The 26078-nt window shown below is 51.0% G+C and overlaps 1 protein-coding gene across 4 annotated transcripts in view; it reads left to right on the top strand.

The window, feature by feature from the left end:
* The window catches only part of TDRD9 (tudor domain containing 9), a 113663-nt gene that overhangs the window by 34241 nt on the left and 53344 nt on the right, over positions 1 to 26078 (top strand). For all 4 annotated transcript variants that reach the window (XM_086362717.1, XM_086362716.1, XM_086362718.1 and 1 more), the window contains exons 7-19: positions 1100 to 1264; positions 10340 to 10443; positions 13301 to 13365; positions 16113 to 16167; positions 16318 to 16402; positions 17718 to 17775; positions 20171 to 20275; positions 22450 to 22547; positions 23072 to 23203; positions 24920 to 25085; positions 25175 to 25238; positions 25313 to 25376; positions 25702 to 25746. In XM_086362717.1, the coding sequence (XP_086218843.1) occupies positions 1100 to 1264; positions 10340 to 10443; positions 13301 to 13365; positions 16113 to 16167; positions 16318 to 16402; positions 17718 to 17775; positions 20171 to 20275; positions 22450 to 22547; positions 23072 to 23203; positions 24920 to 25085; positions 25175 to 25238; positions 25313 to 25376; positions 25702 to 25746 (1206 nt within the window). The remainder of the gene's footprint in view (positions 1 to 1099; positions 1265 to 10339; positions 10444 to 13300; positions 13366 to 16112; positions 16168 to 16317; positions 16403 to 17717; positions 17776 to 20170; positions 20276 to 22449; positions 22548 to 23071; positions 23204 to 24919; positions 25086 to 25174; positions 25239 to 25312; positions 25377 to 25701; positions 25747 to 26078) is intronic.

Raw genomic sequence — 26078 nt, 5'->3', positions numbered from 1 at the left:
GCCTGCAGACCCTGTTGTCGCCGCTGGCTGCCCAGACTCAGCCCGGGCCCCCCGGACAAGCAGGTGTCAGGGCAGGCTGCTGAGCAGACGTCTGTGGGGATGAGCGGAGAGCCGCGGGGAGGGTGCAGGGCCGGGAGGCGGGGGCGGCCTGGGCCGGCCGTGGCTGTGAGCAGTGCCCATTCGCGCTCAGGCAGACAGAAGCCCTGAAGCGCCCCAGCCTGGCGGCTCCGGCAGACGCGTTAGTCCTCTGCTGGGACAGGTGTGCCCTGGGGGCCACTCAGAGCACCCACAGTGCCTCACAGAGCCTGGCTTCTGAGTGAGCTTGGTCAGTGGGGTTTTGACCTTTTGTATCTGACATCAGAGGGGAAATACAGACTTTCTGTCTGCCCAGTAAATGTATTAATAATGTCTGTGTAAAGTTTTTATTTTTCTGCAAAGACTTAGACTTCAGAAATACGGTCAGCAGACAGCTGTGTCTGCCTCCCGCTTAGCATTTTGGAGCCTGGCGGATGGTGGAGACCCTGCATGGTGCTGCTGCCGTCTCCAGGGCACAGCTGGCGGGCTGAGCATGCTGCTTCTGGCATTCACGGCTGAGTTCTTCAGGGTATCATCCCAGATTTGCTTTCTGGCAAAACTGAAACCTGCAGGGAGTCCCCGAGCCTCTGCCATCCCACTCGGTTGGGACTGGTTGCTGGGCGCCTCCCGTTTCTCCGCTTAGGGTCAAGGTTTCCTGGCTCCCCTGTCCTCTTCCCCTTTGCTGCTCTGCTCCCTCAGCTTTCTGGAACACACCGTCTAGAGCTTGTTCTGTCCTGAACTAGTTCTCTGATGCAAAGTGTCCTTTTAGGTAAATAGTTGTAATTGAGCTTGATTGGAGAAGTGTAGTTTCTCACTTGATAAAGTAATTGAAGAGAAATTGTAAAAGTTGACATCTCTAAGCATTCTTAGATTGTAAGAATTTGTATTACACTGGAGATCGAGTCAGAGTATTCAATTAAAGCTTTGAGAATTCCTGGAAGAAGAGAAGCCTGGCCTTCTAGCGAGCCTCCCGGTCGCCACTGCCATCGGTGTCACTCTGTCCTCTCAACGGTCTCTCCTCTAGGTTGTCCTCATGTCAGCCACCATCAACTGCAGAGAGTTTGCAGATTACTTTGCTGTTCCCGTTCAGAACAAGATGAGCCCAGCTTACGTTTTTGAAGTGGAAGGAAAGCCCTTCTCAATTGAGGAGTATTATCTTAACGATTTGGAGCACGTTCATCACAGCAGGGTATGTTGGAATGCGTTGTTTCTTTTACAGGGAATGTACTTTTGTATTTGATCACATCTGCATTCATTAGCTACAATTGCAAACCTCTATTGGAGCTTAAAATTGGAGCAGGGCGATGGTGTGGAATGGGCCTGGAGAAGAATAAGAGGAAGGAAACGCTTGGGTTTGTTGGTCATAAACTGTGAGCATAATAAACCCTCACATTGTATATCCTGGTGAAAATTATTCAGACTTGTTTTACACTTCGTTGAAGAATAAAATGTAGGAGTTTGATTCACTGCAAAACTGTAGATTCAGCTGGGGGTGGGTGGTAACTTTATTTCAGTTAAAGTTTCTAGTGTAAGTTGTATTGCTGTAAACTAAACGAAGACCGCCTTGTGGGGACTGAGCACGGTAACCCGTTCCTGTGAGAAGCCGCAGGCGTGGTGCGCTCGTCCTCGCGTGGGCTATACATTCTTAGGGTCGGAAGACCGGCAGGTATTTGCAGGTACGAAGCAGCTCCTTCCTCCTCCCGTCTTCTGTCTGCCAGCTCCCCTGCCAACAGGAGGACACAGCTGTCAGCAGTTCCTCTGGATCCTTCCATTACATTTTTGTGCCTACAGAAGCAAGTATGGATGCATTGTTTCTCTTTTTTATAGAATTTTATTGTTTTTCTTTTTATAGATTTCACTCCATGTGCATCTTGCTATTTTTCACTTAACTTTGCACATTTTTTACATTATCATTGTATGATTTCTTCATTCCCTTTTTAGAGCTGTATAACATTCTTATATGTGAATATAAATATTTGTTTTATTTACTGACGTGTAGTTGACTTGCAGTATTGTAAAGAAATCCTGGCCTATAACATACACTTTCACACGTGCAGAGGTGTGTGCGTTGAATGCAAACACTACACGTGTGTGTGTGTGTTTATATTCTTTCCATCGTAGTTTGTTCCGGGACATCGCATGCAGTTCCCTCTGCTCCACAGGGGGGCCTTGTGCTTTACTTGGTGTGTGGGAGTTTGTGTCTGCTAATCCCAAACTCCTAATTTACCCCCGACTCATTTCCCTCTTTGGTAACCATAAAGCTGTCTTCTGTGTCTGTGAGTCGGTTTCTGGCTTGTAAATAAGTCCATTTACGTCACGTTTGAGATTCCTGTAAGTGATGTCACGATGCGTGTCTTTCTCTTTGGGACTTACTTTGCTTAGTGTGATCGTCTCTGGGTTCATCCGTGTTGCTGAAAGTGACGCCATCTCCTTCTCTCTGTGCCCGAGTGGCAGTCCCTCGTGTGCGCGCCCCGCCTTCTCCGCCGCTTCATCTGCTGGTGGACGCGCAGGAGCCTGCGTGTCTTGGCTACTGTGAGCAGTGCTGCTGTGAGCATTGAGGTGCATTTATTAAAGATTATCTTCATTTAAGTACTTTCCAGTGTTTCTGATCCTTTCTTATTAAAAACAGTGCCAAAGAGAACATCTTTGCACATCTGAAAGCGTGTCTTGTACACCAGGCTTTCTTGGCCTCGGCATGGTGACACTTTGGGCAGGTAATTCTGTCTGGCGAGAGCTGTCCGCTGCTTTGCAGGATGTCTGCTGGCCTTGACCCACTAGGCGCAGGTGGGCCCACCAGGGCTCTTCCCACCCCCACCCCTTTGTGAGGACCCACACACCCCTGGAGTCGGGGTGAAGCACTGCTTCTGAGGAGCCCTGTGTGGGATGAGCCCTCCTGCGGCGCAAGTTCCTGGGAGTGGCTCACAGGACGTGTGTGCATTTGGAATTTTGATGGATGCTGCCAAGTCGCTCTCTAGAGGAATTTGACTTCTATTAAAAGCATCTGAATGTTAAAGTAAGCAGTCTCTACTACAGTGAGTTGGCAGACTACGCTTCATCTACTGTTAGAAGATGTATTTTGTCAAGTCTGATTATGTCAAAGGGAGGCCAGTGATGACCATTAGAATGTAGCACTTCTTTTTTCTTCCAACTTTTAGAACAACAGTATTTCAAAACAGAAAAGTTGAAAGAATTTTGTAGTGAGCACCTGTGTATCCATTACCTAGAGTGTACAGATAACATTTGCTTTGTACCACTTCAAAAAAAACCCTGAACCTGTCAGAACAAACAGCTGACACGGTGGATCACTGTGAGCCAAACTTGACTTGTTTGGAGTTCACTCGTTTTCCCAATGCTCTCTTTCTCTCCAGGATCCCACATTGGGTTTATGTAGCTGTCATGTCTCCTTGGGCTCCGCTGGGCTGTGGCAGCTTCTCAGGCTCCTCTTGTTTTTGATGACCTTGACGGTTGTAGGAGTAGCGGCCAGGGGTCGGACAGCAGGCCCCACTGCTGGAGGCTTTCAGGTGCTTTTCCCATCAGACTGGGGCTTCACTGTGAGCCTCGGGGCAGAGGGCCGCTGGGAGCAGTGCGGTGCTCTCACACGGCGACCAGGGCGCGGCTCATCCCTGCTGAGGGGACCCGGACCTCCTGGCCGAGGACGTCTTCCCGGCTGCTCCCCGTAACTCCTCTCCCCTCCTTTCCTTCGTCCTCTTTCTTTTCCAGAGTGAGTGTGTGTGTGCATGCACACTAGGTTTGCTTTTGTGTATCACACCCAACCCCAGGTAGAACAGAGTGGGGGACATTCTCCCCTCTCCTTGCTGGTCTGTGGTTGGACACGAGTCTCTTAAAGCAGCCCGTATTCAGGATGGAGGGAAAATGCCCATGTTTATAATGGAGCACCGCGCCTTGTCTGACCCGTTCTGGAATACGAGTAGACAAGCTTTACACTCTCTTCTGCTGACCACAATCTCACTAGCTCCTGTCGATTCCTCCTGGTCGTGCTGAGGAGGGGTCAGGCCTGGACCCAGGTGTGAGCCCCGGCGGGCTGCTGGGTCGTGCTCCTTTGGGAGGACGCCGGGCCCGGCTGTGTTTACATTTCCGGGTCACTGTCAGTTACTCTTTCAGTGAATGGACACGCAAGGCATAGCTCTGGATTAATTTTTACGTGCTTCATGTAGCTTCTCCCCTAACCCTTGGACTCAGAGGACCCGTGTTAACATGGTCTTCTCACCGAGATGCCCGGTGCTGTCGTGGTCCCTCGCTGTGCAGTCTACGCGAGACCCTCCCGGGGGGGCAGCCTCTCCTCCGAGTGTCAGTCCCATCCCTTCCCACCTCCTCGGGGCCTCAGCGTATCCACGGCCCTGCTCCCCACCCCTTTCCCAGCGTCTTGTCCACATTTAAAGAGCCCTGAGTCTCTCACCTGAGAAACCCCTGATTCGGTGCCCTGCTGCTCACAGCTTTCGCCAAACCCAACTCGCATTGCTTGCTTGGCACCACGCCTGATTCGCCTGCATCTCTAGCGACCGCCTAGCGAGGTCCGGGGCACTCGGGCCTGCATCGCCTGCCCCCCTCTGATTCTTGATGCTGCTGGCACCACATATCTGGAAATGGACCCTTCCCGTGGCCCGTGAAGCCCTCCTGGTTGTTCTGTTACTAACTCTGTGGTTCCCTCCAGGGTCTTTTGAAGAGTCTTTCTCATGCTTGATTTTCAGCTTGTTTTAATTGCCAAGACTGCTTACAACCCCGCCCCAGGAAGTTCACGAATGTAACCGTGCCCTGAGACGAGCTGTGGCCACCGTGCCCTGCACCTGGGCCAGAAGCAGAGTGGGTCCCACTCCCTGGGCCTGCCCGTGGGTTCCTTCTGGAGGACGCCCACCGCCCGGGAGCACAGCTTAGTCCATTGAGGGGATTTGGGAGGAGGGTGTTTCTTGTTGTTCAATCGCTCAGTCATGTCTGACTCTTTGTGACCCCAAGGACTGTGGCACGCTGGGCTTCCCTGTTCTTCACCCTCTCCCGAGCTTCCTCACTCTCACGTTCATTGAGTCAGTGATGCCATCCAACCATCTCATCCTCTGTCGTCCCCTTCTCCTCCCACCTTCAATCTTTCCCAGCATCAGGGTCTTTTCCAGTGAGTCAGCTCTTGCATCAGGTTGCCAAACTATTGGAGTTTCACCATCAGTTCTTCTAGTGAATATTCAGGACTGATTTCCTTTAGGATGGATGGGTTGGATCTCCTTGCAGTCCAAGGGACTCTCAAGAATCTTCTCCAACATCACAGTTCAAAAGCATCAATTCTTTGGCATTCAGTTTTCTTTATGGCCAAACTCTCACGTCCATACATGACTCCTGGAAAAACCATAGCTTTGATTATACAGACCTTTGTCGGCAAAGTAATGTCTCTGCTTTTTAATACGCTGTGTAGGTTGGTCATAGCTTTTCTTCCAAGGATCAAGTGTCTTTTAATTTCATGGCTGCAGTCACCATCAGCAGTGATTCTGGAGCCCAGGAAAATAAAGACTGTCCCTGTTTCCACATCTATTTGCCATGAAGTGATGAGACCAGATGCCATGGTCTTCATTTTTTGAATGTTGAGTTTTAAGCCAGCTTTTTCACTCTCCTCTTTCACCTTTGTCAAGAGGCTCTTTAGTTCCTCTTCACTTTCTGCCGTAAGGGTGGTGTCATCTGCATATCTGAGGTTATTGATATTTCTCCCTGCAATCTTGATTCCAGCTTGTGCGTCTTCCAGCTCAGCGTTTGTCATGATGTACTCTGCAAAGAAGTTAAATAAGCAGGGTGACAATATACAGCCTTGACGTGCTCCCTTCCCAATTTGGAACCCGTTCGTTGTTCCATGTCCAGTTCTGACTGTTGCTTCTTGACCTGCAGACAGGTTCCTCAGGAGGCAGGTCAGGTGGTATCATGTTCCCATCTCTTGAAGAATTTTCCACAATTTGTTGTGATTGACACAGTCAAAGGCTTTAGTGTAGTCGATGAAGCAGAATTAGATATTTTCCTGTAATTCTCCTGTTTTTTCTGTGATCCAGCAGATGTTGGCAGTTTGATCTCTGGTTCCTCTGCCTTTTCTAAATCCAGCTTGAACATTTGTAAGTTCTCAGTTCACGTATTGTTGAAGCCTCACTTGAAGAATTTTGAGCATTACTTTGCTAGCGTGTGAGATGAGTGCAATTGTGTGATAGTTTGAACATTCTTTGGCAATGCCTTTCTTTGGGATTGGAATGAAAACTGACCTTTTCCAGTCCTGTATCCACCGCCGGGTTTTCCAAATTTGCTGGCATATTGAGTGCAGCACTTTCACAGCATCAGCTTTTAGGATTTGAAGTGGCTCAGCTGGAATTCCATCCCCTCCACTACCTTTGTTCCTGGTGATACTTCCTAAGGCCCGCTTGCCTTCACACTCCTGAACGTCTGGCTCTAGGAGAATGACCACACCATAGTGGTTATCTGGGTTGTGAAGATCTTTTTTGTTCAGTTCTTCTGTGTATTCTTGCCACCTCTTCTTAATGTCTTCTGCTTCTGTTAGGTCCATACCATTTCTGTCCTTTATTGTGCCCATCTTTGCATGAAATATTCCCTTGATGTCTCTGATTTTCTTGAGGAGACTTCTAGTCTTTCCCATTCTATTGTTTTCCTCTGTTTCTTTGCATTGTCACTTAGGAAGGCTTTCTTATCTCTCCTTGCTATTCTTTGGAACTCTGCATTCAGATGGGTACATCTTTCCTTTTCTCCTTTGCCTTTGGCTTCTCTTCTTTTCTCAGCTGTTTGTAAGGCCTCCTCAGACAGCCATTGTGCCTTTTAGCATTTCTTTTTCTTGGGGATGGTTTTGATCAACGCCTCCTGTACAATATTACAAACCTTTTTCCATAATTCTTCAGGCAGTCTGTCTATCAGATCTGATCCCTTGAATCTATTTATCATGTACACTGTATAATCGTAAGGGATTTGATTTAGGTCATATCTGAATGGTCTAGTGGTTTTCCCTACTTTCTTCAATTTAAGTCTGAATTTGGCAATAAGGAGTCCATGATCTATGTAGATGACACCACCCTTATGGAAGAAAGTGAAGAAGAACTAAAGAGCCTCTTGATGAAAGTGAAAGAGGAGAGTGAAAAAGTTGGCTTAAAGCTCAACATTCAGAAAACTAAGATCATGGCATCTGGTCCCATCACTTCATGGCAAATAGATGGGGAAACAGTGGAAACAGTGTCAGACTTTATTTTTCTGGGCTCCAAAATCACTGTAAATGGTGATCACAGCCATGAAATTAAAAGACGCTTACTCCTTGGAAGGAAAGTTATGACCAACCTAGACAGCATATTCAAAAGCAGAGACATTACTTTGCCAAGAAAGGTCCGTCTAGTCAAGGCTATGGTTTTTCCAGTGGTCATGTATGGATGTAAGAGTTGGACTATAAAGAAAGCTGAGTGCTGAAGAATTGATGCTTTTGAACTGTTGTGTTCGAGAAGACTCTTGAGAGTCCCTTGGACTGCAAGGAGATCCAACCAGTCCATCCTAGAGGAGATTAGTCCTGGGTGTTCATTGGAAGGACTGATGTTGAAGCTGAAACTCCAATACTTTGGCCACCTGATGTGAAGAGCTGACTCATTTGAATAAGACCCTGATGCTGGAAAAGATTGAAGGCAGGAGGAGAAGGGGACAACAGAGGATGAGATGGTTGAATGGCATCACTGACTTGATGGACATGGGTTTGGGTGGACTCTGGCAGTTGGTGATGGACAGGGAGGCCTGGCGTGCTGTGGTTCATTGGGGTCGCAAAGAGTCGGACACAACTGAGCGACTGAACTGAACTGAACTGATCTGAGCCACAGTCAACTCCCAGTCTTGTTTTTGCTGACTGTATAGAGCTTCTCCATCTTCAGCTCAAAGAATATAATCAATGTGATTTCCGTATTGACCATGTGTAGAGTCATCTCTTGTGTTGTTGGAAGAAGGTGTTTGCTATGACCAGTGCGTTCTCGTGGCAAAACTCTCTTAGCCTTTGTCCTGCTTCATTTTGTAGCCCAAACTCAAACTTGCCTGTTATTCCAGTATCTCTTGACTTCCTTCTTTTCCATTGCAGTCCCCTATGATGAAAAGGACATTGTTTTTTTTTGGTGTTAGTTCTGGATGGCTTATAGCTCCTCATGGAATCGTTCAGCTTCTTCAGCATTACCAGTTGGGGCATAGACTTGGTTTACTGTGATACTGAATGGTTTGCCTTGGAAACGAACAGAGATCATTCTGTTGTTTTGGTCATTTTGGCAGGATGGCATGAAACAGGATAAAATTGGACCCTCCCCTGTCCATATTCTGCTCCCCCGTCCATCCGTATTCCCCCACCTGCTCAGTCTCTCACTCACAGGAGTCCTGCTCTCCTCCTCAAGGAGCTGCCTAGGCCGGGGTGAGGCCGTCTCAGATGGAGGCAGACACTCAGGGTCCTGGACCTCAGCTGGGAACAGAGACAGGGGCGCTTCTGCCCCACTCTGCCGAGGGTCATGGTCCGGGAATGTGGTGGGGCTGGGGGCAGATGGAGTCGCCCCGGCTGCACCTGTGTGAGCATCCACGCTTGCCTCCGTGCTCCTGCCCGCTGCTTCCCACACTGTTGACTGTGGTGCGGTGGGTCCTGCCCTCTGCAGGGCGCCCTGCCTGCCTGCCTGCCTGCCCCGGGCTCGCCAGCAGCGGGAGGCCCGGGACTGTGTCTCTTTGGGTCTCCTTTGTGCACATGGAGGCTGAGGTTCGGCAGCTGGGCCAGTGCTGTGGCCCCTTGTGTCCTTGGCACCTGCGTCGCACGGGCTTGGAGAAGCCCGTTCACCGGGTGCCCCGGGCTTGGAGTCTGGAGCTCAGTGAGGCCTCGGCAGCCAGCGCTGTGCTTTTCCCACAGCTTGTTTGTAGGAAAGCAGCTCTAGTCGGGTGTGGATGTTACTGTTGGAGGTTTGAAGAGTGTACCTTTTCTCCGTGTACCTTCTTTGTATGGCTGTAATGTGGTAAGTGGAGAAGGCAATGGCGCCCCACTCTAGTACTCTTGCCTGAAAAATCCCATGGACGGAGGAGCCTGGTGGGCTGCAGTCTGTGGGGTTGCTAAGAGTAGGACACGACTGAGCGACTTCACTTTCACTTTTCACTTTCATGCATTGGAGAAGGAAATGGCAACCCACTCCAGTGTTCTTGCCTGGAGAATCCCAGGGACAGAGGGGCCCAGTAGGAGGCTGTCTGTGGGGTCACGCAGAGTCGGACACGACTGAAGCAACTTAGCAGCAGCAGCAGTGTGGTAAGTACTGGTGGCTGGGTAAAGTAGAAGAGCGCTTAAGGTAAAGGTTAAACATCAAGAATGTTTATTCAGAGTTAATTGACTAAACAAGATAATTTGTCGTACTTACATTAGTAGAATTGTAATAATGAAACAGATTATTTAAGTAGTAACTGACTTAATTTACTCTAAAAATTGGAAAAAAGTTTGTATTTGTAGCTAACTTCTCCTGAAGTCTTTTTCTAATGTGTTCTGCACACAAACAAATGCTATGTCTTTTATACAGTACTTGATAAGTAAAATTGTTAAACAAAAAAGCCTTCTTATTCTTGGTGAGAAACTGCAGCATGGCTATAAAATAGATCTTAGGGAAACTGATACGATGTCATGGTGGACACTCTGGGGAGATGCGTTCCCAGTGACGGCCTCTGCCATGTGAACGCTGTCAGCTCAGACCGGTGGTCCTGACCTCTCCGGGGGTGGTGGGTGTGGCTGAACCCCAGTGTTCCGGAGAGGCCACCCGAAGGGCAGTTTTAAGGTGCCTGGGCTCCCTGGCTGTGCTAACCCAACTGAGAGCAGTCTAGTCACCCCCAGAGCCTTGGTGGCTGTGATACCGCGGCTGCTGTCGCCGGTGCCGACGAACTGCTGCCTTTCCCTGGCTCTGGTGGTCTTCCCGGGGGGCTCAGTCCTCGGCTCTTGAGGGTGGTTGACAGAGGGGACGGGAGGCTCCTCTTGGCTCTGCAGGCATTTGGAGCACCTTTTCCATGTCTTCAGAACAGATGTCCTGCCTGACAATGGGCTTCGGCCTGCGTGCACCCTGACTGCACCACTGCTCCAGCGACGGGTCAGGGCGGTGCTGGTGGGGGCTCTGTGTCGGGCCTTGTTGTTTAGCAGGCGCCCGGACCCTGGCTGCCAGCGATACCGTGTTCGTTTGGGGTATTTGTTACGAGTTCCCTTGGTGAGCCTGTCTGGTATTCCAGCTTCCCTTCTTCCTCTTTCTAGCTTTCTCCCCACCTCCTGGAGGAGCCAGTGATAACCAGGGCTGTCTATGAGGTTGCCATCTCCCTGATTCAGATGTTTGATGACTTGGACATGAAGGAGAGTGGGTAAGAGATCCTCCAGTGGGCAGTGAACTTCAGTGGGATCTGGAAGTCTTTGTTCATTATGAAGCATTTTAATGTTTTTATAATACTAACTGTAGATATCTTTTCAGTGGTCACTCTATATATTTTAAAATTAAAGTTAGTATCTAACAAATGTTTTACTGGAAATTTCTATTTTAAAGTAGCTAAAATCATACTAAGTACAGTTTTAGGGCTGACAGGTTTCAAGCTGGAAACTGTAGGCTGAAGACAGACACGCAGAGGTCGTGCCCCACACGCCCGAGGTGAAACTCGCAGGATGCCGTGGGAGAGGCTGTCGAACGCTTTCTTGGCCTTTGATTCCATTTATCCCAAAGCTCTATTCCTGATTCTAAGCAGTCGCCCATTGTCATCCAGACGCTTGTTCATTGACTGGCTCTTTGAAACCTAGAAGGTATTTTCCCTTATGGGCAGTTTTAGGTTCCAGGTGTGGTTAGAGTCTTTCACGATATTGCACTGCATTAAAAACTTTCACCATTTACATATTGGAACAGCAAGCAGAATGTGGATCCCACCTCCTCGTGGTGGCCAGCCCTCGGCTTCTGAGAAGGCTGTTCTGTGTGGGCCCGAGGCACGCACAGTCCTTCTCTTTAGTTGGTGGTTGTGTGGTGTGAATGTGCAGGAAGCATCAAGGTGTTGTTTGTCCTGCCCTCTTGCCGTGGAGGGAGGCAGCCGTGTTCCGTGCCTTCAGAATAGATTTCCTGCCGACACTGCACTTGCGTCTGTCTGGATCCTGACTCGTCCGCTGCTCTGGCAACAGGGCCACGGGTGTGCCAGGACCACGTGTGCGCTGGGGCTCGAGCAGTGCTTGGCACCCGAGTTGGAAAGTACAGCTTATGTGCAAACGAGGACTACTTTAACTGTTTTTAAGCTCCCGCAGTTTTTTGTTATTTTTATATGATCAGTGTGTTTACACTTACTCAAATACATGTCATTTTATGCATCATTCTTTCATCTTAGACTTTCTTAGATTGTTTCCATTCTTCCCAAAGCATGTCCTTCAGAAGTTTGAGTCTGCTGGTAAACCTCAGTTCTTATGTGGCTAAAAATGTGTCACTCTCATTTGAGAAACACAGTCTTGTTAAGTGTAAAATTTGGTTGCTATTTCTCTCCTTACTTGTACTTTTTCTAATTTTTTAGTTTAAATAACTTTATTGATATGTAATTTACATATATCAAATGCACCCATTTTTATTGTTCTCTCAGATATTTTATGATATTTTCCCATGATCTTCTGGCTTCTCTTATTCTGGTGAGAACCTTTTGATTCAGCCGTTCCTTGCAGGTAAATGTATCTTTGCCTGGTTAACCTCCAGTTGCGGTCCTGGTCTTTGATACCCTGTGGTGTGATTGCCGTGAAGGGGTGTGGCTGCCTTTTCATGAAGCTGTGTGAGGCTCTGTGGACTCGGGGAGTCTGAGTGGCGCTGCCCACAGCCCTCCATCCAGTGGCGTCGCCTGCTCGATTATCTGTTTTCCTTTGATCAGCTTCAGTAGTTTGTGTCTTTTAGGACTGTGTCCATTTCATGTCCATTTCTAATCTGTTGGCTTTTGGTTGTTTGTGGTTCTCCTTTACAGTCCTTTTCATTTCTGTAAAGTCAGCAGTGATGTCTTCTCTTTCATTTCTTTTTTTTTAATAGCAGCACCTTATTTTATTTTGTAACAGAAAGTAGCTTGATTAATTGTTCATCTTGGCTGTGGGGTCTTAGTGGCTCTGCTGAGGCTGTCTCTGGTTGCGGAGCGCGGGCTCCTCCTGTGAGTGCAGGCTTCTCTTGCTGTGGGGCACAGGCTCCAGGCACATGGGCTTCAGTAGCTGCCACACGTGGGCTCAGTCGTCGTGGCGCATGGGCTTAGCTACCCCGTGGCATGTGGAATCCTCCAACCCCAGAGGTCAAACCTATGTCCCCTTCACTGGCAGATGGATTCTTATCTACCTCACCACCAGGGAAGCCCCTCTTTCCTTTCCGATTGTAGTAATTGGACTCTGTTTTTCTTTGGTCAAAGTAGGTAGATTTGTCAGTTTGTCCTCTCAAAGAGCTAGGTTTTTGTTTTTCTGTTGCTTTTCTTTCTCTATTTCATTAATTTCCACTCTAATCTTTTTTTTTTTTTTAATTCTTGGAAAAGCCAAGAAACAACAGTCCCCGCCATTCCTGGGAATAGTAGCCACAGAGAAGGAGGCGGGGTGAGGGGGTAGCCCAGTGGCTGCAGCTCTGTGGCCCTGCCCGTTCCTGTCATGCTGTCATTGCCAAGCTGAAGGTTCCCACTCTTGTTCTTGTAGGTCTCTCCAGCTGGGGTGTCAGCAGGGCAGGGAGCGGACTGTCTCGCTGCTGTGCCGGCCTGCATGCAGGAGGCCTGGCACCCGGGCGGGCCGCGGGGGTTTGTGGAGGAATCAGCCTTCTGAGTTCACATGAAGTAGACGGGCGGATGGAGGCAGGAGGCCAGGGGATGGTTTGAGACCTTGGTCTATAAAAATGATAATTGTTTCAGTTCCTTATAAGTTTAAGTTTTGTTTGTAATAGTTTTTCTAAATCTCTTGTATTTTGAGGGTCTAGATTACAGTAACTAAACATCAAAGACTTTTGCTGATGATGAGTTTTAATGGAACAAAGTAGTCAGGAGGCTGGAGGCCTCTTGGTTCCCTGTGGGGCTTTGGGCTGTGTCTCCCGTCCTGGGGCCCCGTGTTGTCTTACATAAAGGACAGAACGTTGCAGGGGGTGACCTGGAGGTAAGAGCCTCTCACGGTTAGAAGCCTGCACTACCAGGACCCTAAAAAACCACGGCTGCTTCACCTTGACTAACGTTTGTGCACCTCACCTGTTAACAGGGCCAAGACCCCGTCAGGCAGCCCGTTTCTGTCAGAGCGGAGCAGCGTGCTGGTGTTTCTGCCAGGTGAGTGCCGTTCTTCCATGATGTGGAATCGTGCTCAGGATGGAGGCTGGTTTGTGTCTAGCACATATGGTGAAATATGGTTATTTGTAGAGCGGGTTTACTGTGGGACACTGGGGATGGGAATGGATGGGGTTCTTAGTTTGACTTCTTACTATAACCCTTTGTGTTGCTAAAAACATTAATAATGAGTTTAATGTTATTTTTGAGGGCAGTCTGACCCCCTTTGGGAAAAAACCGGCTATGTTAAGTTTGCTATTTTTGAGGTAATTGTCATCCATCTGGGAGTTGGCGATGGACAGGGAGGCCTGGCGTGCTGCGATTCATGGGGTCGCAAAGAGTCAGACACGACTGAGCAACTGAACTGAACTGTATTTAAAGTTTATTAATAATAACGTCATTATTGTAATACCATGAAAATAATCAAGGTAGTCCTCAAGTTCTTTTCTCTTCAGTATTTGAGAAAATAATCTGTTTAAGATACTTGACAATGTGCAGTTCAGTTCAATCCCTTAGTTGTGTCTGACTCTTTGCAACCCCATGGACTACAGCACACCAGACTTCCCTGTCCTTCACACCAACTCCCAGAGTTTGCTCAAACCCATGTCCGTCGAGTCGGTGATGCCGTCCAACCGCCTCATCCTCTGTCGTCCCCTTCTGCTGCCTTCAGTCCTTCCCAGCATCAGGGTCTTCTCTAATGAGTCAGCACTTTGCATCAGGTGGCCAAAGTATTGGAGCTTCAGCTTCAGCATCCATCCTTCCAATGAGTATTCAGGGTTGATAACCTTTAGGATTGACTGGTTTGATCTCCTTGGTGTCCAGGGGACCCTCAAGAGTCTTCTCCGACAGTTTTGAACTTCTCCACAGTTCACAAGCATCAATCCTTCAGCGCTCAGCTTTCTTTATGGTCCAACTCTCACATCCATACATGACTGCTAGAAAAACCATAGCTTTGACTAGATGGACCTTTGTTGGCAAAGTAATGTCTCTGCTTTTTAATATGCTGTCTAGGTTTGTCATAGCTTTTCTTCCAAGGAGCAAGCATCTTTTATTAATTTGACAAGATTAATTTATGTTAAAATTGTACTTTTTCAACGTGATGGTTTTTTTAATGATTTTTTAATCAAGTGATATAGCTTGATGAAACCTTATGACAATTCATGTATTTTTTTTGTTGTTGGAAAGTAATATATAGAACATGTGGGTATTTGTGCTAGTTTTGGTGGAGAACAAAAAGCATGAATAAAGGTAACTTATTTTACTCTGGAATACAGCATGTGGGTTGAAAGCTCTGATCACATTTTGCTTAACTTGGTATGGATTAGTTTTGTATTTACTGATTAGTTTTGTATCCAGAAGACAGCCATCGGCTGGCAGTGGAGTGGAGCTGCATTTGCCCATATAAATACTTGTTAGAGGTTTCTGTGTGCGTAACGTTGTGGGAAGAAAGGGCCGGAGTGGAGCCAGGGCCGCGCGCCTAGAACACCTGACTCGAGGTGTGTGCTTCCTCGCCGCTGAACGTCACCGGAGCAAGCTGTCTGCGAGTGACACCTCACTGCTGAGTCTGTTGTCTTTCTGTTACATGTTTATGTGAGTTCAGGTCTGACAGTATGCTCACTTCATTGATTGATCTTTTGGGAATGGTTCTGTGTTAGAGTTTTTAGGGCTGCTGTAACGAAGGCTTAGAATGGCAGACATTTATTCTCTGGCTGTTATGGAGACTGGAAGTAAAAATCAAAGTGTCTCAGGGCCCTGCTCCCCCTGAGGCTCCGGCTGGACTCCTCCCCGGCCTCTCCCTGCTCCTCCTGGCAGGCAGTCTTTGGCCCGCCCTTGGCTCGAGGCTCTGATACTTCTCCTCCTGCCTTGACCGTTACACGGTGTTTTCTGCGTGTGTGTCTTCTTACAAGGACAACAGTCCTATTGAAATAAAGGCCCAGTCTTCTCCAGTGTGACCTCCTCTTAACTAATTAGATCTGCAGTGATGCTTTATTTGCAAATAAAGTCACATTCTGAGGCACTGGGGTTGGGGCTTCCACATCTTTTGGGGACACACAGTTCAACCCATAGAGGTTCAAATATTGATAACTCAGGATGTGGCAAAATCACATGCAAACTTTATATATATCAATGAGCATTTCTGAACCTAATAAAAAAGATGTAGCACATCTTTGTGACCAATACTTTTTAAATATTAGTTTTTGATTGTAAGATTTTTGCATAATTAACGTAAGGCATTTGGAAAACCAGTGGAGGGGCAGGAAACGCGAAGCTACTCATAGGGCCAGCACTCACAGGCGCCGCTGTTGGGGAAAGGAAAGCATTGGGAGAATACGCTTCTTCTCAGTTTTGAGTACTGGTAGAGCCGACTCATTGGAAAAGACCCTGATGCTGAGAAAGATTGAGAGCAGGAGGAGAAGAGGGCGGCAGAGGATGAGATGGTTGGCTGGCATCACCAACTCAATGGACATGAGTTTGAGCAAGCTCCAGGAGATGGTGAAGGACAGGGGAGCCTGGTGTGCTGCAGCTCACGGGGTTGCAAAGAGTTGGACACGACTTTGTGACTGAACGACAGCAAAAACAGTGTTGCATACTTGTCACTTGTAATACTGATGTATTTAGGTGAAGAGGATAAAAAAATCAACTAAAATGAATTGGTAGTACCATCTTTGAAAAAGATGTCGTCTTAAAGGTTGTTTTTTAGAAATGAATACAAATCTCTTTTTTTCTCCTCCACTATCTTTCTTCCCTAGGTCTGGGTGAAATAAACTATATGCACGAACTTCTCACAAACATGGTTCATAAAAGGTGTGTTTAAAACGATAGCCTGTAGAGTTTTGCTTGTAACGCGTTGTGTTGTTTCTGCCCTCAATCGTTTAATCATCTTAGTGAGTAGTTGCTCATTTTTGTATCTGTTTTCCGTTTGTGGATGTTTTCTTTCTTTTCCTTCTTTTCTAGGTTGCAGGTCTATCCACTCCATTCAAGTGTGACTTTGGAGGAACAGAACAACGTGTTTTTAAGTCCAGTGCCCGGGTACAGAAAGGTGGGCTGGCTGGGGTACCCGTTCTGCACTCTGAGTACCTTCTCCTTAGAGACCCTGCTGATGAGAGCGTGGTGGCCCAACGGGTGGCGGGCTCTGTAGCTGGTGGTTAGTCGCCCACACGCGTGCGTGCTGATGAGCCAGGTGTATGATTTCATTTTGCCTTTGTTTTGTAAGTCAGTTTGCTAAGGTTTGTTATTTCCACAGCCTCAGGGCGTTGTTTCTCGTGGGCTCGGGGCCTCTGTCCCTGGCACTGCCCTGGAGATTGTGGTCAGAGCCCACACTCTTGATCCTGCTTAAGAGCATTTCTTTAATCCTTTATGGTGGTGATGGGATTATCTTATCACAGTCCTTCAAGTGTGGCTTCAGATCATCAGGGGCCCCGAACGTGCAGCCCAGCCCCTTTGATTCCAGGAGAGGGTCTGAGTCTCTGGGGCAGCCTAGGCCTTGCCAGCAACTCAGGGCTCTTAGGCGCTGCGGCCCTCCCAGGGCCTCTGCCTTGAGTCTGTTGTGCTCTGCGCCCCCGGATGATTCCAAGGCCCCTGAAGCTGCCGAGTCTGGGGTCAGGAGAGCTGTTTTCGCCCCGCTGCTTGCCCACTGCATTTGTGCGCCTGCTGTGCGAAGGAGCCTGGGTTTCTGGTGAGGACTCCGCCAGACTCCTGAGAGCGAGTCCACCAGGAAAAGCTGTGCCTTTACATAGAGGTGAAGGGTTAAGAGCGCGTGTGTGGAACTGGACCGATGACGCGAGGCTCTGTCCCTTGCAGGTGTGTGCCTTTGGGCACCTCGCTTCTCCCAGGCTTAATTTTACTGTTTGAAAGTAGAGGCAATAAAACCACCTTGCAGAGCTGTTAGGAAGGTTACTTATGATAATATCTGTCTGTCCTTGAATTGTGGTGCTGCCGGCCCGACACAGGTAGGTGTTCAGTGCCCAGACGCCAGTGCTACAGGGCATGCTGCTGTTTACTGAGGGCTCAGTTCAGGCCGGGAGCAGTTCTGAGCATTCTGTATTTATTAATTCAAATAATCAGGTGGGTATTGCTGTAATCTCCATTTTATAGATGAGAAGAATGAGGTGAGTGGTCCAGGGTCCCACACTGGTGTGGAGCAGAGCCCCCTGCACTGACTCCTCCTCCTTGCCTCACCTCCGAGACCCTTGACCGATTGTGGACTTTTGTGTAAAATAGAAAAATGGCTAAATTTAAAATTTGAGTCCAGTGTTTTTGCCTTTCAGTGATTCTGAGTTGCTTTATTTTCGCTTTGCCTGATGCCTTCCCATACGTGTGAGCGAGTCAGATTGCTCTTTTTGTTTGTTTGCCAGATCATTCTGTCCACCAATATCGCAGAGAGTTCTGTCACGGTTCCAGACGTCAAGTACGGTGAGGTCCCCGTCTCCCCCAGCGTGGCCGGGCAGTCGTGGCCTGTGTGTCCTCGGGAGGCCCCTCCCCGTACTGTCCCCTCCCTGTTCTGGAGGTGCAGGCTCCATGCTGTCCTCTGAGCACATGCATCCTTCCACATGGGCAGCCTCTGGGCACGGTTATTTATACAGGAAGTGATCCGGGGCGTGCCAGGGGCTTGTGGGCAGTAGAGCGTTGGGGCTGCCCCGCCGGACATCGTGACTGGAGGGAGGACCCCAAGTCCTCCCCGTTGCTGAGGGTGGTTGAGAAGGACCCCGAGTCAGTACAGGGGTGAGGGCACTCAGGCTGGGCGCCCACGTGTGTGTCCTTGATGACTCTGTGAGGCTGTGGGTTCATGTTTGGGAGCCAGAGGGACTTCCTGGCGGTCCAGTGGTTCAGATCGTGCTCCCAGTGCAGGGGGGCGTGGGGTGCGTCCCTGGTCGGGGAACCAGATCCCGCACGCGGAGCATCACAGCCAAGAAAAAGTTTGGGAGCCTGACACGTGCCAGACAGTGTTCTCGATGGGAGGCCTGCAGGATGGGCCAGACGTGTTGTCTGGTGAGAGACGTTGGTAGGTAAAAAAGTGTGTGGTTCCAGGTCGAGGTGGATGTTACATAGGACAATCATCCAGAGAAAGGAGTTACCATTAATTGGGAAGAATGACCTTTTGGTTGGGGCCGCGGGGGCCCCCTCTGTGAAGAGGAGACAGCTGAGGGGGGCTTAACTTGGGGGCGCCCGAGTGTGGAGGAGCCGCAGGGTGCCGGCTTGGGGCCAGGCCAGCAGGCCATCCCGGGGCAGGGAGACAGTGCCAACCACGGGGTGACTCTGTTCTCCTGACACGGGGGCGGGCGGGCACTGACAGACGGGCGATGAGATGAGTAACCACGTGCCGCCCGGTGGGCTGTGGGTGTCCGGAGGGTGAGGAGCGGGCAGAGGGGCTGGGGGCCTGTGCTCCTCAGATGGACACACCATGGGTCCGTGTGTGGGGATTAAGGGCTGCTGGGGAGGGTTGCAAGACAGCGGTGGGGGAACCTCCAGTTCCAGAGAAGAGGCTGGAGATGGAGCCTGAGGGGATGTCGGGTGGGGGCACGGAAGGCGAGTTGGGTGGAGGATGGGCACAGGACGGGGTCCTGGATGCCGCCTGCCCCGTGTCTGGGAGTGGAGGTCCCCGCGGGTGATGGTGGGGGGAGTGTCCGGGGCCTGGTGGAGCCATCAGGACGGGCTGGGGGCACATGGTGTCGTGGACGTGCAAGAGGGTCTCCTGAGGCGGGCGGGGGCGGGATGGGCGGGCAGGGCACTGAGGAGGGGCGCGCACGTGCGGCGGGAACAGACCCTCTTCCTGCACGGAGCCTGCCTGCTCTGTGCTGGGCCTGGGGCACGGGGAGAGCGGCACGGGCCCTGTCCCCGGGTGTTAGAGGGGAGGACCCTGACATGGACATGGAGCAGCCGCCCCCAGCCCCCTAGCATGCACGCACGTGCGCGCGCGCGCACACACACACACACACACACACACTCAGGGCTGAGACCCGACTGTACACACACACACACACGCACTCAGGGCTGAGACCCGACTGTACACACACACACGGACTCAGGGCTGAGACCCGACTGTACACACACACACACACACACGGCTGAGACCTGACTGTACACACACACACACACACACTCAGGGCTGAGACCCGACTGTACACACACACACACACACACTCAGGGCTGAGACCCGACTGTACACACACACACACACACACACACGGCTGAGACCTGACTGTACACACACACACACACACACACACACACTCAGGGCTGAGACCCGACTGTACACACACACACACACACACACACACAGGGCTGAGACCTGACTGTACACACACACACACACACACACACACACACACACACACACTCTCAGGGCTGAGACCCGACTGTACACACACACACACACTCAGGGCTGAGACCTGACTGTACACACACACACACACACACACACACTCAGGGCTGAGACCCGACTGTACACACACACACACACACACACACACACGGCTGAGACCTGACTATCCCCGCTTCAGCTGTGCTTCTGCGTGGCCGCGAGTCCTGGGAGGCTGGGGCGCAGCCCGCACCGGCTCCCTGTGCTGCAGGGGCTCTGACCAGCAGTCTTCTTTCCGTCCGGACGCCCAGTCCGTAGGAGGGGAGAGCGTGGCCACCGCTGCCCTGTCCTGGGCAGTTGGGAGTGGCTGGTCTTTTCCAGAGGCTGCTGTGTGTACATCAGTTCTAAAGGCTGTGTGTTCCATAAATCGACTTATCCCTCTGCACTGTGATTGTCACGGTTATTTCTTGCTAGCCTAGCCTGGTATTTACATTCCCTTTTTTATGACAGTTATAGATTTTTGTTTGACCAGAACTCTGGTTTGTGATGAAGACACGAATTACCAGAGTCTGCGGCTGAGCTGGGCCTCTAAGACCAGCTGTGAGCAGAGGAAAGGTAAGGTGTTTGTGTTCCAGCACAGCCCCGGGGCCTGGCGACACACTGGGGGTCCTTTCAAGGTTTTTGCTCTTTGTATGTTTAGTCTTAATCAGAGATTACCTTTATTGGAACCAGTTTTACGTATAAAGCAACAGCATCTCACAGCATCAGACTCTGTTTCCATGCCCGACCCTCCTCTCCACTGAGCAGCTGAGTGTGTTGGCATGCCCACCAGGAGTGTGTGGTCACCTTTCACAGTGCCAGGGTACGAAAGCTGGCACTCACGTTCTCACCTTTGAAAGCTTGCAGCTTGAAGGGTCGTATGTAGAGGACTTCCTGTGTTTCCCCCAGAGTGTATTTTGTCTTTTACTCCTCTTGACAGGGTATTTCGTAGAGAAAAAGTCACATTTTGGTGTGGTTTGGGTTGTATCAGCTTTTCTTCTTATGGATCATGCTCAAGATTCAGACAAGAGCAGTTCGCCTAGCCTGGACTGTGAGGGGTTTCTTGTGTTTCCTCTGGAGTCACATCGGCTGGTTCTTGCCTCCGTGTCTCTGAATCACGCAGTCAGTTCTCGTCACTGATGTGCGGTTTGTCTGGATGCAGCGTCCCCGCGCCGTCATCCTCTGGTGAAGGGCGTGCGCACCTCTGCGCACACCACGGGCTGCGCTTGTCTGGGGCTGTTTCTGCTTCTTCATTACGTTCTCTCGGCTGTTTTTCCTCCACCAAGAACACACTGTGAGACTTAACATGAAGCAGATGGGTTCCTACCCCTCCATTCTTCATTCTCAAGGTTGTTCTAACTGTTCTGTTAGGCTTTGCCTTTCTGTGTAGACTTTAGAATGATGTTGTGTACGCATACACAGAAGCTGCCCCTGGTGCTGCTAGGACTTGGTTAACCCTGAACACGAGTTTGTGGAGACCTGAGTCTGCCTGTCGCTGAGTGCGTGTGTCTCCCTTGTTTAGGGTGTCTTTGACGTCGTCAGCCAGCATTGTGTTATTTTCAGCAGACAGACGCTGCATGTGATCTGCTAGAAAGTGTTAGTCACTCAGTCATGTCATGTGATCTCATGGACCGTAGCCTGCCAGGCTTGTCTGTCCATGGCATTCTCTAGGCAAGAATACCGGAGCAGTTTGCCATTTCCTTCCTCAGGGATCTTCCCGATCCGGGGATCGCGCCCGGGCCTCTTGCGTTGCAGGCAGATTCTCACCATCAGAGCCACCAGGGAGGCCGTTTTGCTAGATCTGTGTCTAAGTGTTCAGTTTAATTGGAGGGACTGCAGTGATTGTGAGGGCGTTGTTCACGCGGGTTTTCACATGCTCGTTTCTAGTGTATAGACGTGGTTTATTTTCTGTGCTGCTGTTGAGTCTGGTGACTCACCGATTTCACTTGTTGGTTCCAGGAGTTGTGCGTTTGGTTTTGTCATTACCTTGGGATTTCCCGCGTGCAGTCCTGTCGTCTGAAGATACGCGGGTGGGGTGGAGGTGGAGGCAGAAGCCTGGACACTCCCCTCAGTCTCCTGGTGGCAAGGGGGGCGGATTCCCAGGTTGGTGGGGCAGAAAGGGCAGGGGTCCAGGCTCCACAGGCACCTCCCTGGCTGCCCCCACTTTTTAAAAGCAAGTATTCATGAAGAAGCCCCCTCCCCGCCTTCCACGCTCTCAGATTTTATCCTGTTTTTGGATAAAGCAGTTTTCATTGTGCAAGCGATACCATCGCAAGAGAAGAGCCATTGATCGGCCAGTTTCCATGGGCCAGGCCTGCTTCTGAGCTCTGCACACTCAGGTCATGTGAAGTCGTCATGAAGGGCGGACGCTTCCGCACAGGTGTGGGGACAGGGCACAGCCAGCCCATCCGCTGGGGGAAGCGTGGCTTCTCTCGCCAGCTCGATTATCAGTGTAAACTATGTGTTTGCAGGAGAGGTGTGGTGTTTATAATGTTCTGATTGCCGTTGCATTCTGGGGCCAATGTGGTAGTCTTTGGAAATGTGCATTTGATACTGTACTGAGTACAAGTTAGCACTTAATTTCTGTGTATAAGGTTGCTTCTAACACTGACCTATTCTGAAGTTTTTACTGACCTGATTTGGTAGAGGATAACAGAGTTTTCCTTAGTACATAATGGTTATTCTGAAAAATGTCTTTATGCTTATGTTAAAGTAACTAATGCCAGCATTTGAATGTTCCCCCTTTGAAGGCCGCGCTGGACGGGTGTCTAAAGGATACTGTTACAGACTCGTGCACAAGGATTTCTGGGACAACTCCATCCCCAACCACGTCATCCCTGAGATGCTGGTAACGAACTTTGGTCATCTTCATAGTTGGTTTTTATGGGCAGTTTTACCCAACAGTCTGAGGAGTATATTTTGAGTGTCATATAATTTTGACCCTGGAAACATCACTTGTGACCAGGGTCGTCTTGAATGCCAGCACTGGCTTCATCGCCTGGGCCCCAGGCCCCTGAGGGAGTCGCGCCGTGCCAGCGGATGGCCCGAGGAGCGCTGTGCCCAGCCGCCCCGTGCGTGCCTTCTGTCTGTGCCTTCCATCCGTGCCGTCGCCGCTGCCCCTGCCCTCCCCTCCTCGCTCTCTGACCCCCTCCATCATCCGTCTTCCGTCTGTCTCCCGCTCCTCCTCTCCCGCATCTCTCCATCCCCGGTCTCTCTCTCTCCTCCGCCCAGCCCTCTGCCTCTTTCTGTTTTCCTTTCTTAATTCTCTTTACCTCCTCTCTTGCACTGCTTCCTCTGGAGTACTAGTCATGTGAGTAGGTGAGTTGATTTACTGATTTTTCTGTTTCTAAACTCAAGTTCTCTTCTTTTCAGCGTTGTCCGTTAGGAAGCACGATATTGAAGGTGAAGTTACTTGACATGGGTGAGCCCAGGGCTCTGCTGGCCACGGCCCTTTCTCCACCTAGTCTGAGCGACATTGAACGCACCATCCTTCTGCTCAAGGAGGTAGGACCCTCCCATACTTGTTCGTGATGGGAAAAGCTAAGATTTTTGGGTGAATTTTATAGGTTTCATGATGTGGATATCTCTAAGGTATTTTGATGGTTGTGAACAGTGCTTGCTTGGCTAGGCGCTCACGACTAACGGCTGATTCTTGGCTAGGCGCTCACGACTGACGGCTGATTCTTGGCTAGGCGCTCACGACTGACGGCTGATGCTTGGCTAGGCGCTCACGACTGACGGCTGATTCTTGGCTAGGCGCTCACGACTGACGGCTGATTCTTGGCTAGGCGCTCACGACTGACGGCTGACGCTTGGCTGGGCGCTCACGACTGACGGCTGACGCTTGGCTGGGCGCTCACGACTGACGGCTGACGCTTGGCTGGGCGCTCACGACTGACGGCTGACTCTTGGCTGGGCGCTCACGACTGACGGCTGACTCTTGGCTGGGCGCTCACGACTGACTTCTGACTCTTGGCTGGGCGCTCACGACTGACGGCTGACTCTTGGCTGGGCGCTCACGACTGACGGCTGACGCTTGGCTGGGCGCTCACGACTGACGGCTGACGCTTGGCTGGGCGCTCACGACTGACGGCTGACGCTTGGCTGGGCGCTCACGACTGACGGCTGACGCTTGGCTGGGCGCTCACGACTGACGGCTGACGCTTGGCTGGGCGCTCACGACTGACGGCTGACGCTTGGCTGGGCGCTCACGACTGACGGCTGACGCTTGGCTGGGCGCTCACGACTGACGGCTGACGCTTGGCTGGGCGCTCACGACTGACGGCTGACGCTTGGCTGGGCGCTCACGACTGACGGCTGACGCTTGGCTGGGCGCTCACGACTGACGGCTGACGCTTGGCTGGGCGCTCACGACTGACGGCTGACGCTTGGCTGGGCGCTCACACTGACGGCTGACTCTTGGCTGGGCGCTCACGACTGACGGCTGACGCTTGGCTGGGCGCTCACGACTGACGGCTGATGCTTGGCTGGGCGCTCACGACTAACGGCTGACTCTTGGCTGGGCGCTCACGACTGACGGCTGACTCCAGGTTTATATACTGGTTCAGACCAGCTTTGTTAGCCGCTCCTGCGCTCTCGCCACCCGTCAGCCACCCCCCACCGGGCTTGCTGTTTGCTGGTGAGGCTGAGAAGCCCTGGCAGGGCCGCTGGGCGCAGTGCGGCCCTGTTCCCCAGCTCCGGCCGCAGGAGCCCTCTCCCCTGCCCTCGAGTCCTGCTCCTCGCCCCCACCAGCCTTCTCCTTCCTGGTGCTGGAGGCCTTGCCCCTGTGGTGGGCTCCGGCTCTGCCCCTGCGGTGGGCAGCCTGGCCAGGCGCCCCCGTCTGCCGGCTGTGCGCGTGTGCCTCCGGCCCTCGGCCTTGGGGTGCCTCTCGTACTTGCTTGGGTGTCCGTAAAACACGCTCCATCCAGTTGAGGACATCTTTCTCCGCATGGGGGCTGCTCCATCTGGCTGTGAATGATGCGGCAGCTGGATATTTGGGATTGGGCCTGCCACGTTCGTTAGCCTGTGAGTTACGTGGAAATAATGAAATGGCGTTCTCGGCTTCAAAAAAACCTTTAGTCTCAGTCTTTAGTAAGCTGACTCAGAGGCCCTGTGGAACCTTGCTTATCCACAGCTGGTCCCTGTCTTAAACTCCCTGCCTGAGGGAAGAAGGGCGTGGGCAAAGCCCACTTGCTGACGGCCCTGCTTTGTTTCATGAAGGTGGGAGCGCTTGCGGTGAGCGGGCGGAGAGAAGACGACAACCCCCACGATGGTGAGCTGACCTTCCTAGGAAGGGTTCTAGCCCAGCTTCCTGTCAGTCAGCAGCTCGGCAAACTCATAGTCCTCGGACACGTGTTCGGGTGTCTGGACGAGTGTCTCATCATCGGTGCGTGTGCAGCGGCCAGGCGGTGACGGAGGGCGCAAGGCGAGGCCCTTCTGAGCATCTCACATTGTCTTTGTTTATTCTCTTGATAGCGGCATCTCTTTCCTTGAAGAATTTTTTTGCGATGCCTTTCAGGCAGCATCTTGATGGATACAGGTATTTTCCTCTCGTACTTCTAAGCTGCTGTGTTTTACAGGCAGCAGGTGACGCCCTTTGTTGTCTGTTTTTAGGAACAAGGTGAATTTCGCTGGCAGCAGCAGGAGCGACTGCATCGCACTTGTTGAAGCCTTTAGAGTAAGTCCAGCTCCGAAAGCAGTGACCGCGGGTGTCAGGACACTTTCACGCCCTGTGCCTGTCTTCGTTAGGAGGATTTTTAGTGTTACCGACCCCTGAGACTAAAGAAACTGTTGGGAGAAGTATGTCAGGATGGGAGTCTGAGTCTTTGAAGTTGACTGGAAAAAAATCTCCCAACTGAAAATCCTAATTCACCCACTTAAAAGAATAATTTTAGTATATAGTAGAACTATATGTTAACTTTGACAATTTTCAGAAAGAAAGAACAAATCTGTAAATTGTCTGTGGTCAGGAAAGAGTTTTGACCCCGATGGTTTCTTTGCAGGCGTGGCAGACCTGCAGACAGAGAGGGGAGCTGCGGCACCCGAAGGTCAGTGGCCGTTCCCCGAGTCTCTCTGCTGTGACTGCTGGCGCCGCGGGAGTTGCCTGGGCCCCTGCGCTCAGCCTCATCGCCCGTGCGAACCGGCAGCGCCGGCTCCTGGAGGTGGCGGCCTGTGTGCGGCCGTGCTGCCCGCCGCCCGCCTCCGAGACCGGGGTCCCTTCAGTGTCAGGAGCCCCGGCAACTGCTGGGACCGCAGGCCTGGGGGCCACGCCTGGGCTGCCGCTCAAGAGCGGAGGGGCTCGGGGCTTTCCGTCTGCTGCTTCAGCCATGTGCTCCATAGTCGGCTTGGAAAAACCAGCCTTTAGCCTTCGTTGTTTGGG

The sequence above is a fragment of the Bos grunniens genome, chromosome 21, assembly GCF_055505025.1.
Source record: "Bos grunniens cultivar Pamir isolate PY7600 chromosome 21, Bosgru_T2T1.0, whole genome shotgun sequence".
Lineage (NCBI taxonomy): Eukaryota > Metazoa > Chordata > Mammalia > Artiodactyla > Bovidae > Bos > Bos grunniens.
Note: the sequence above shows the minus strand (reverse complement) of the source record. Positions and strands in the feature narration are given on the sequence as shown.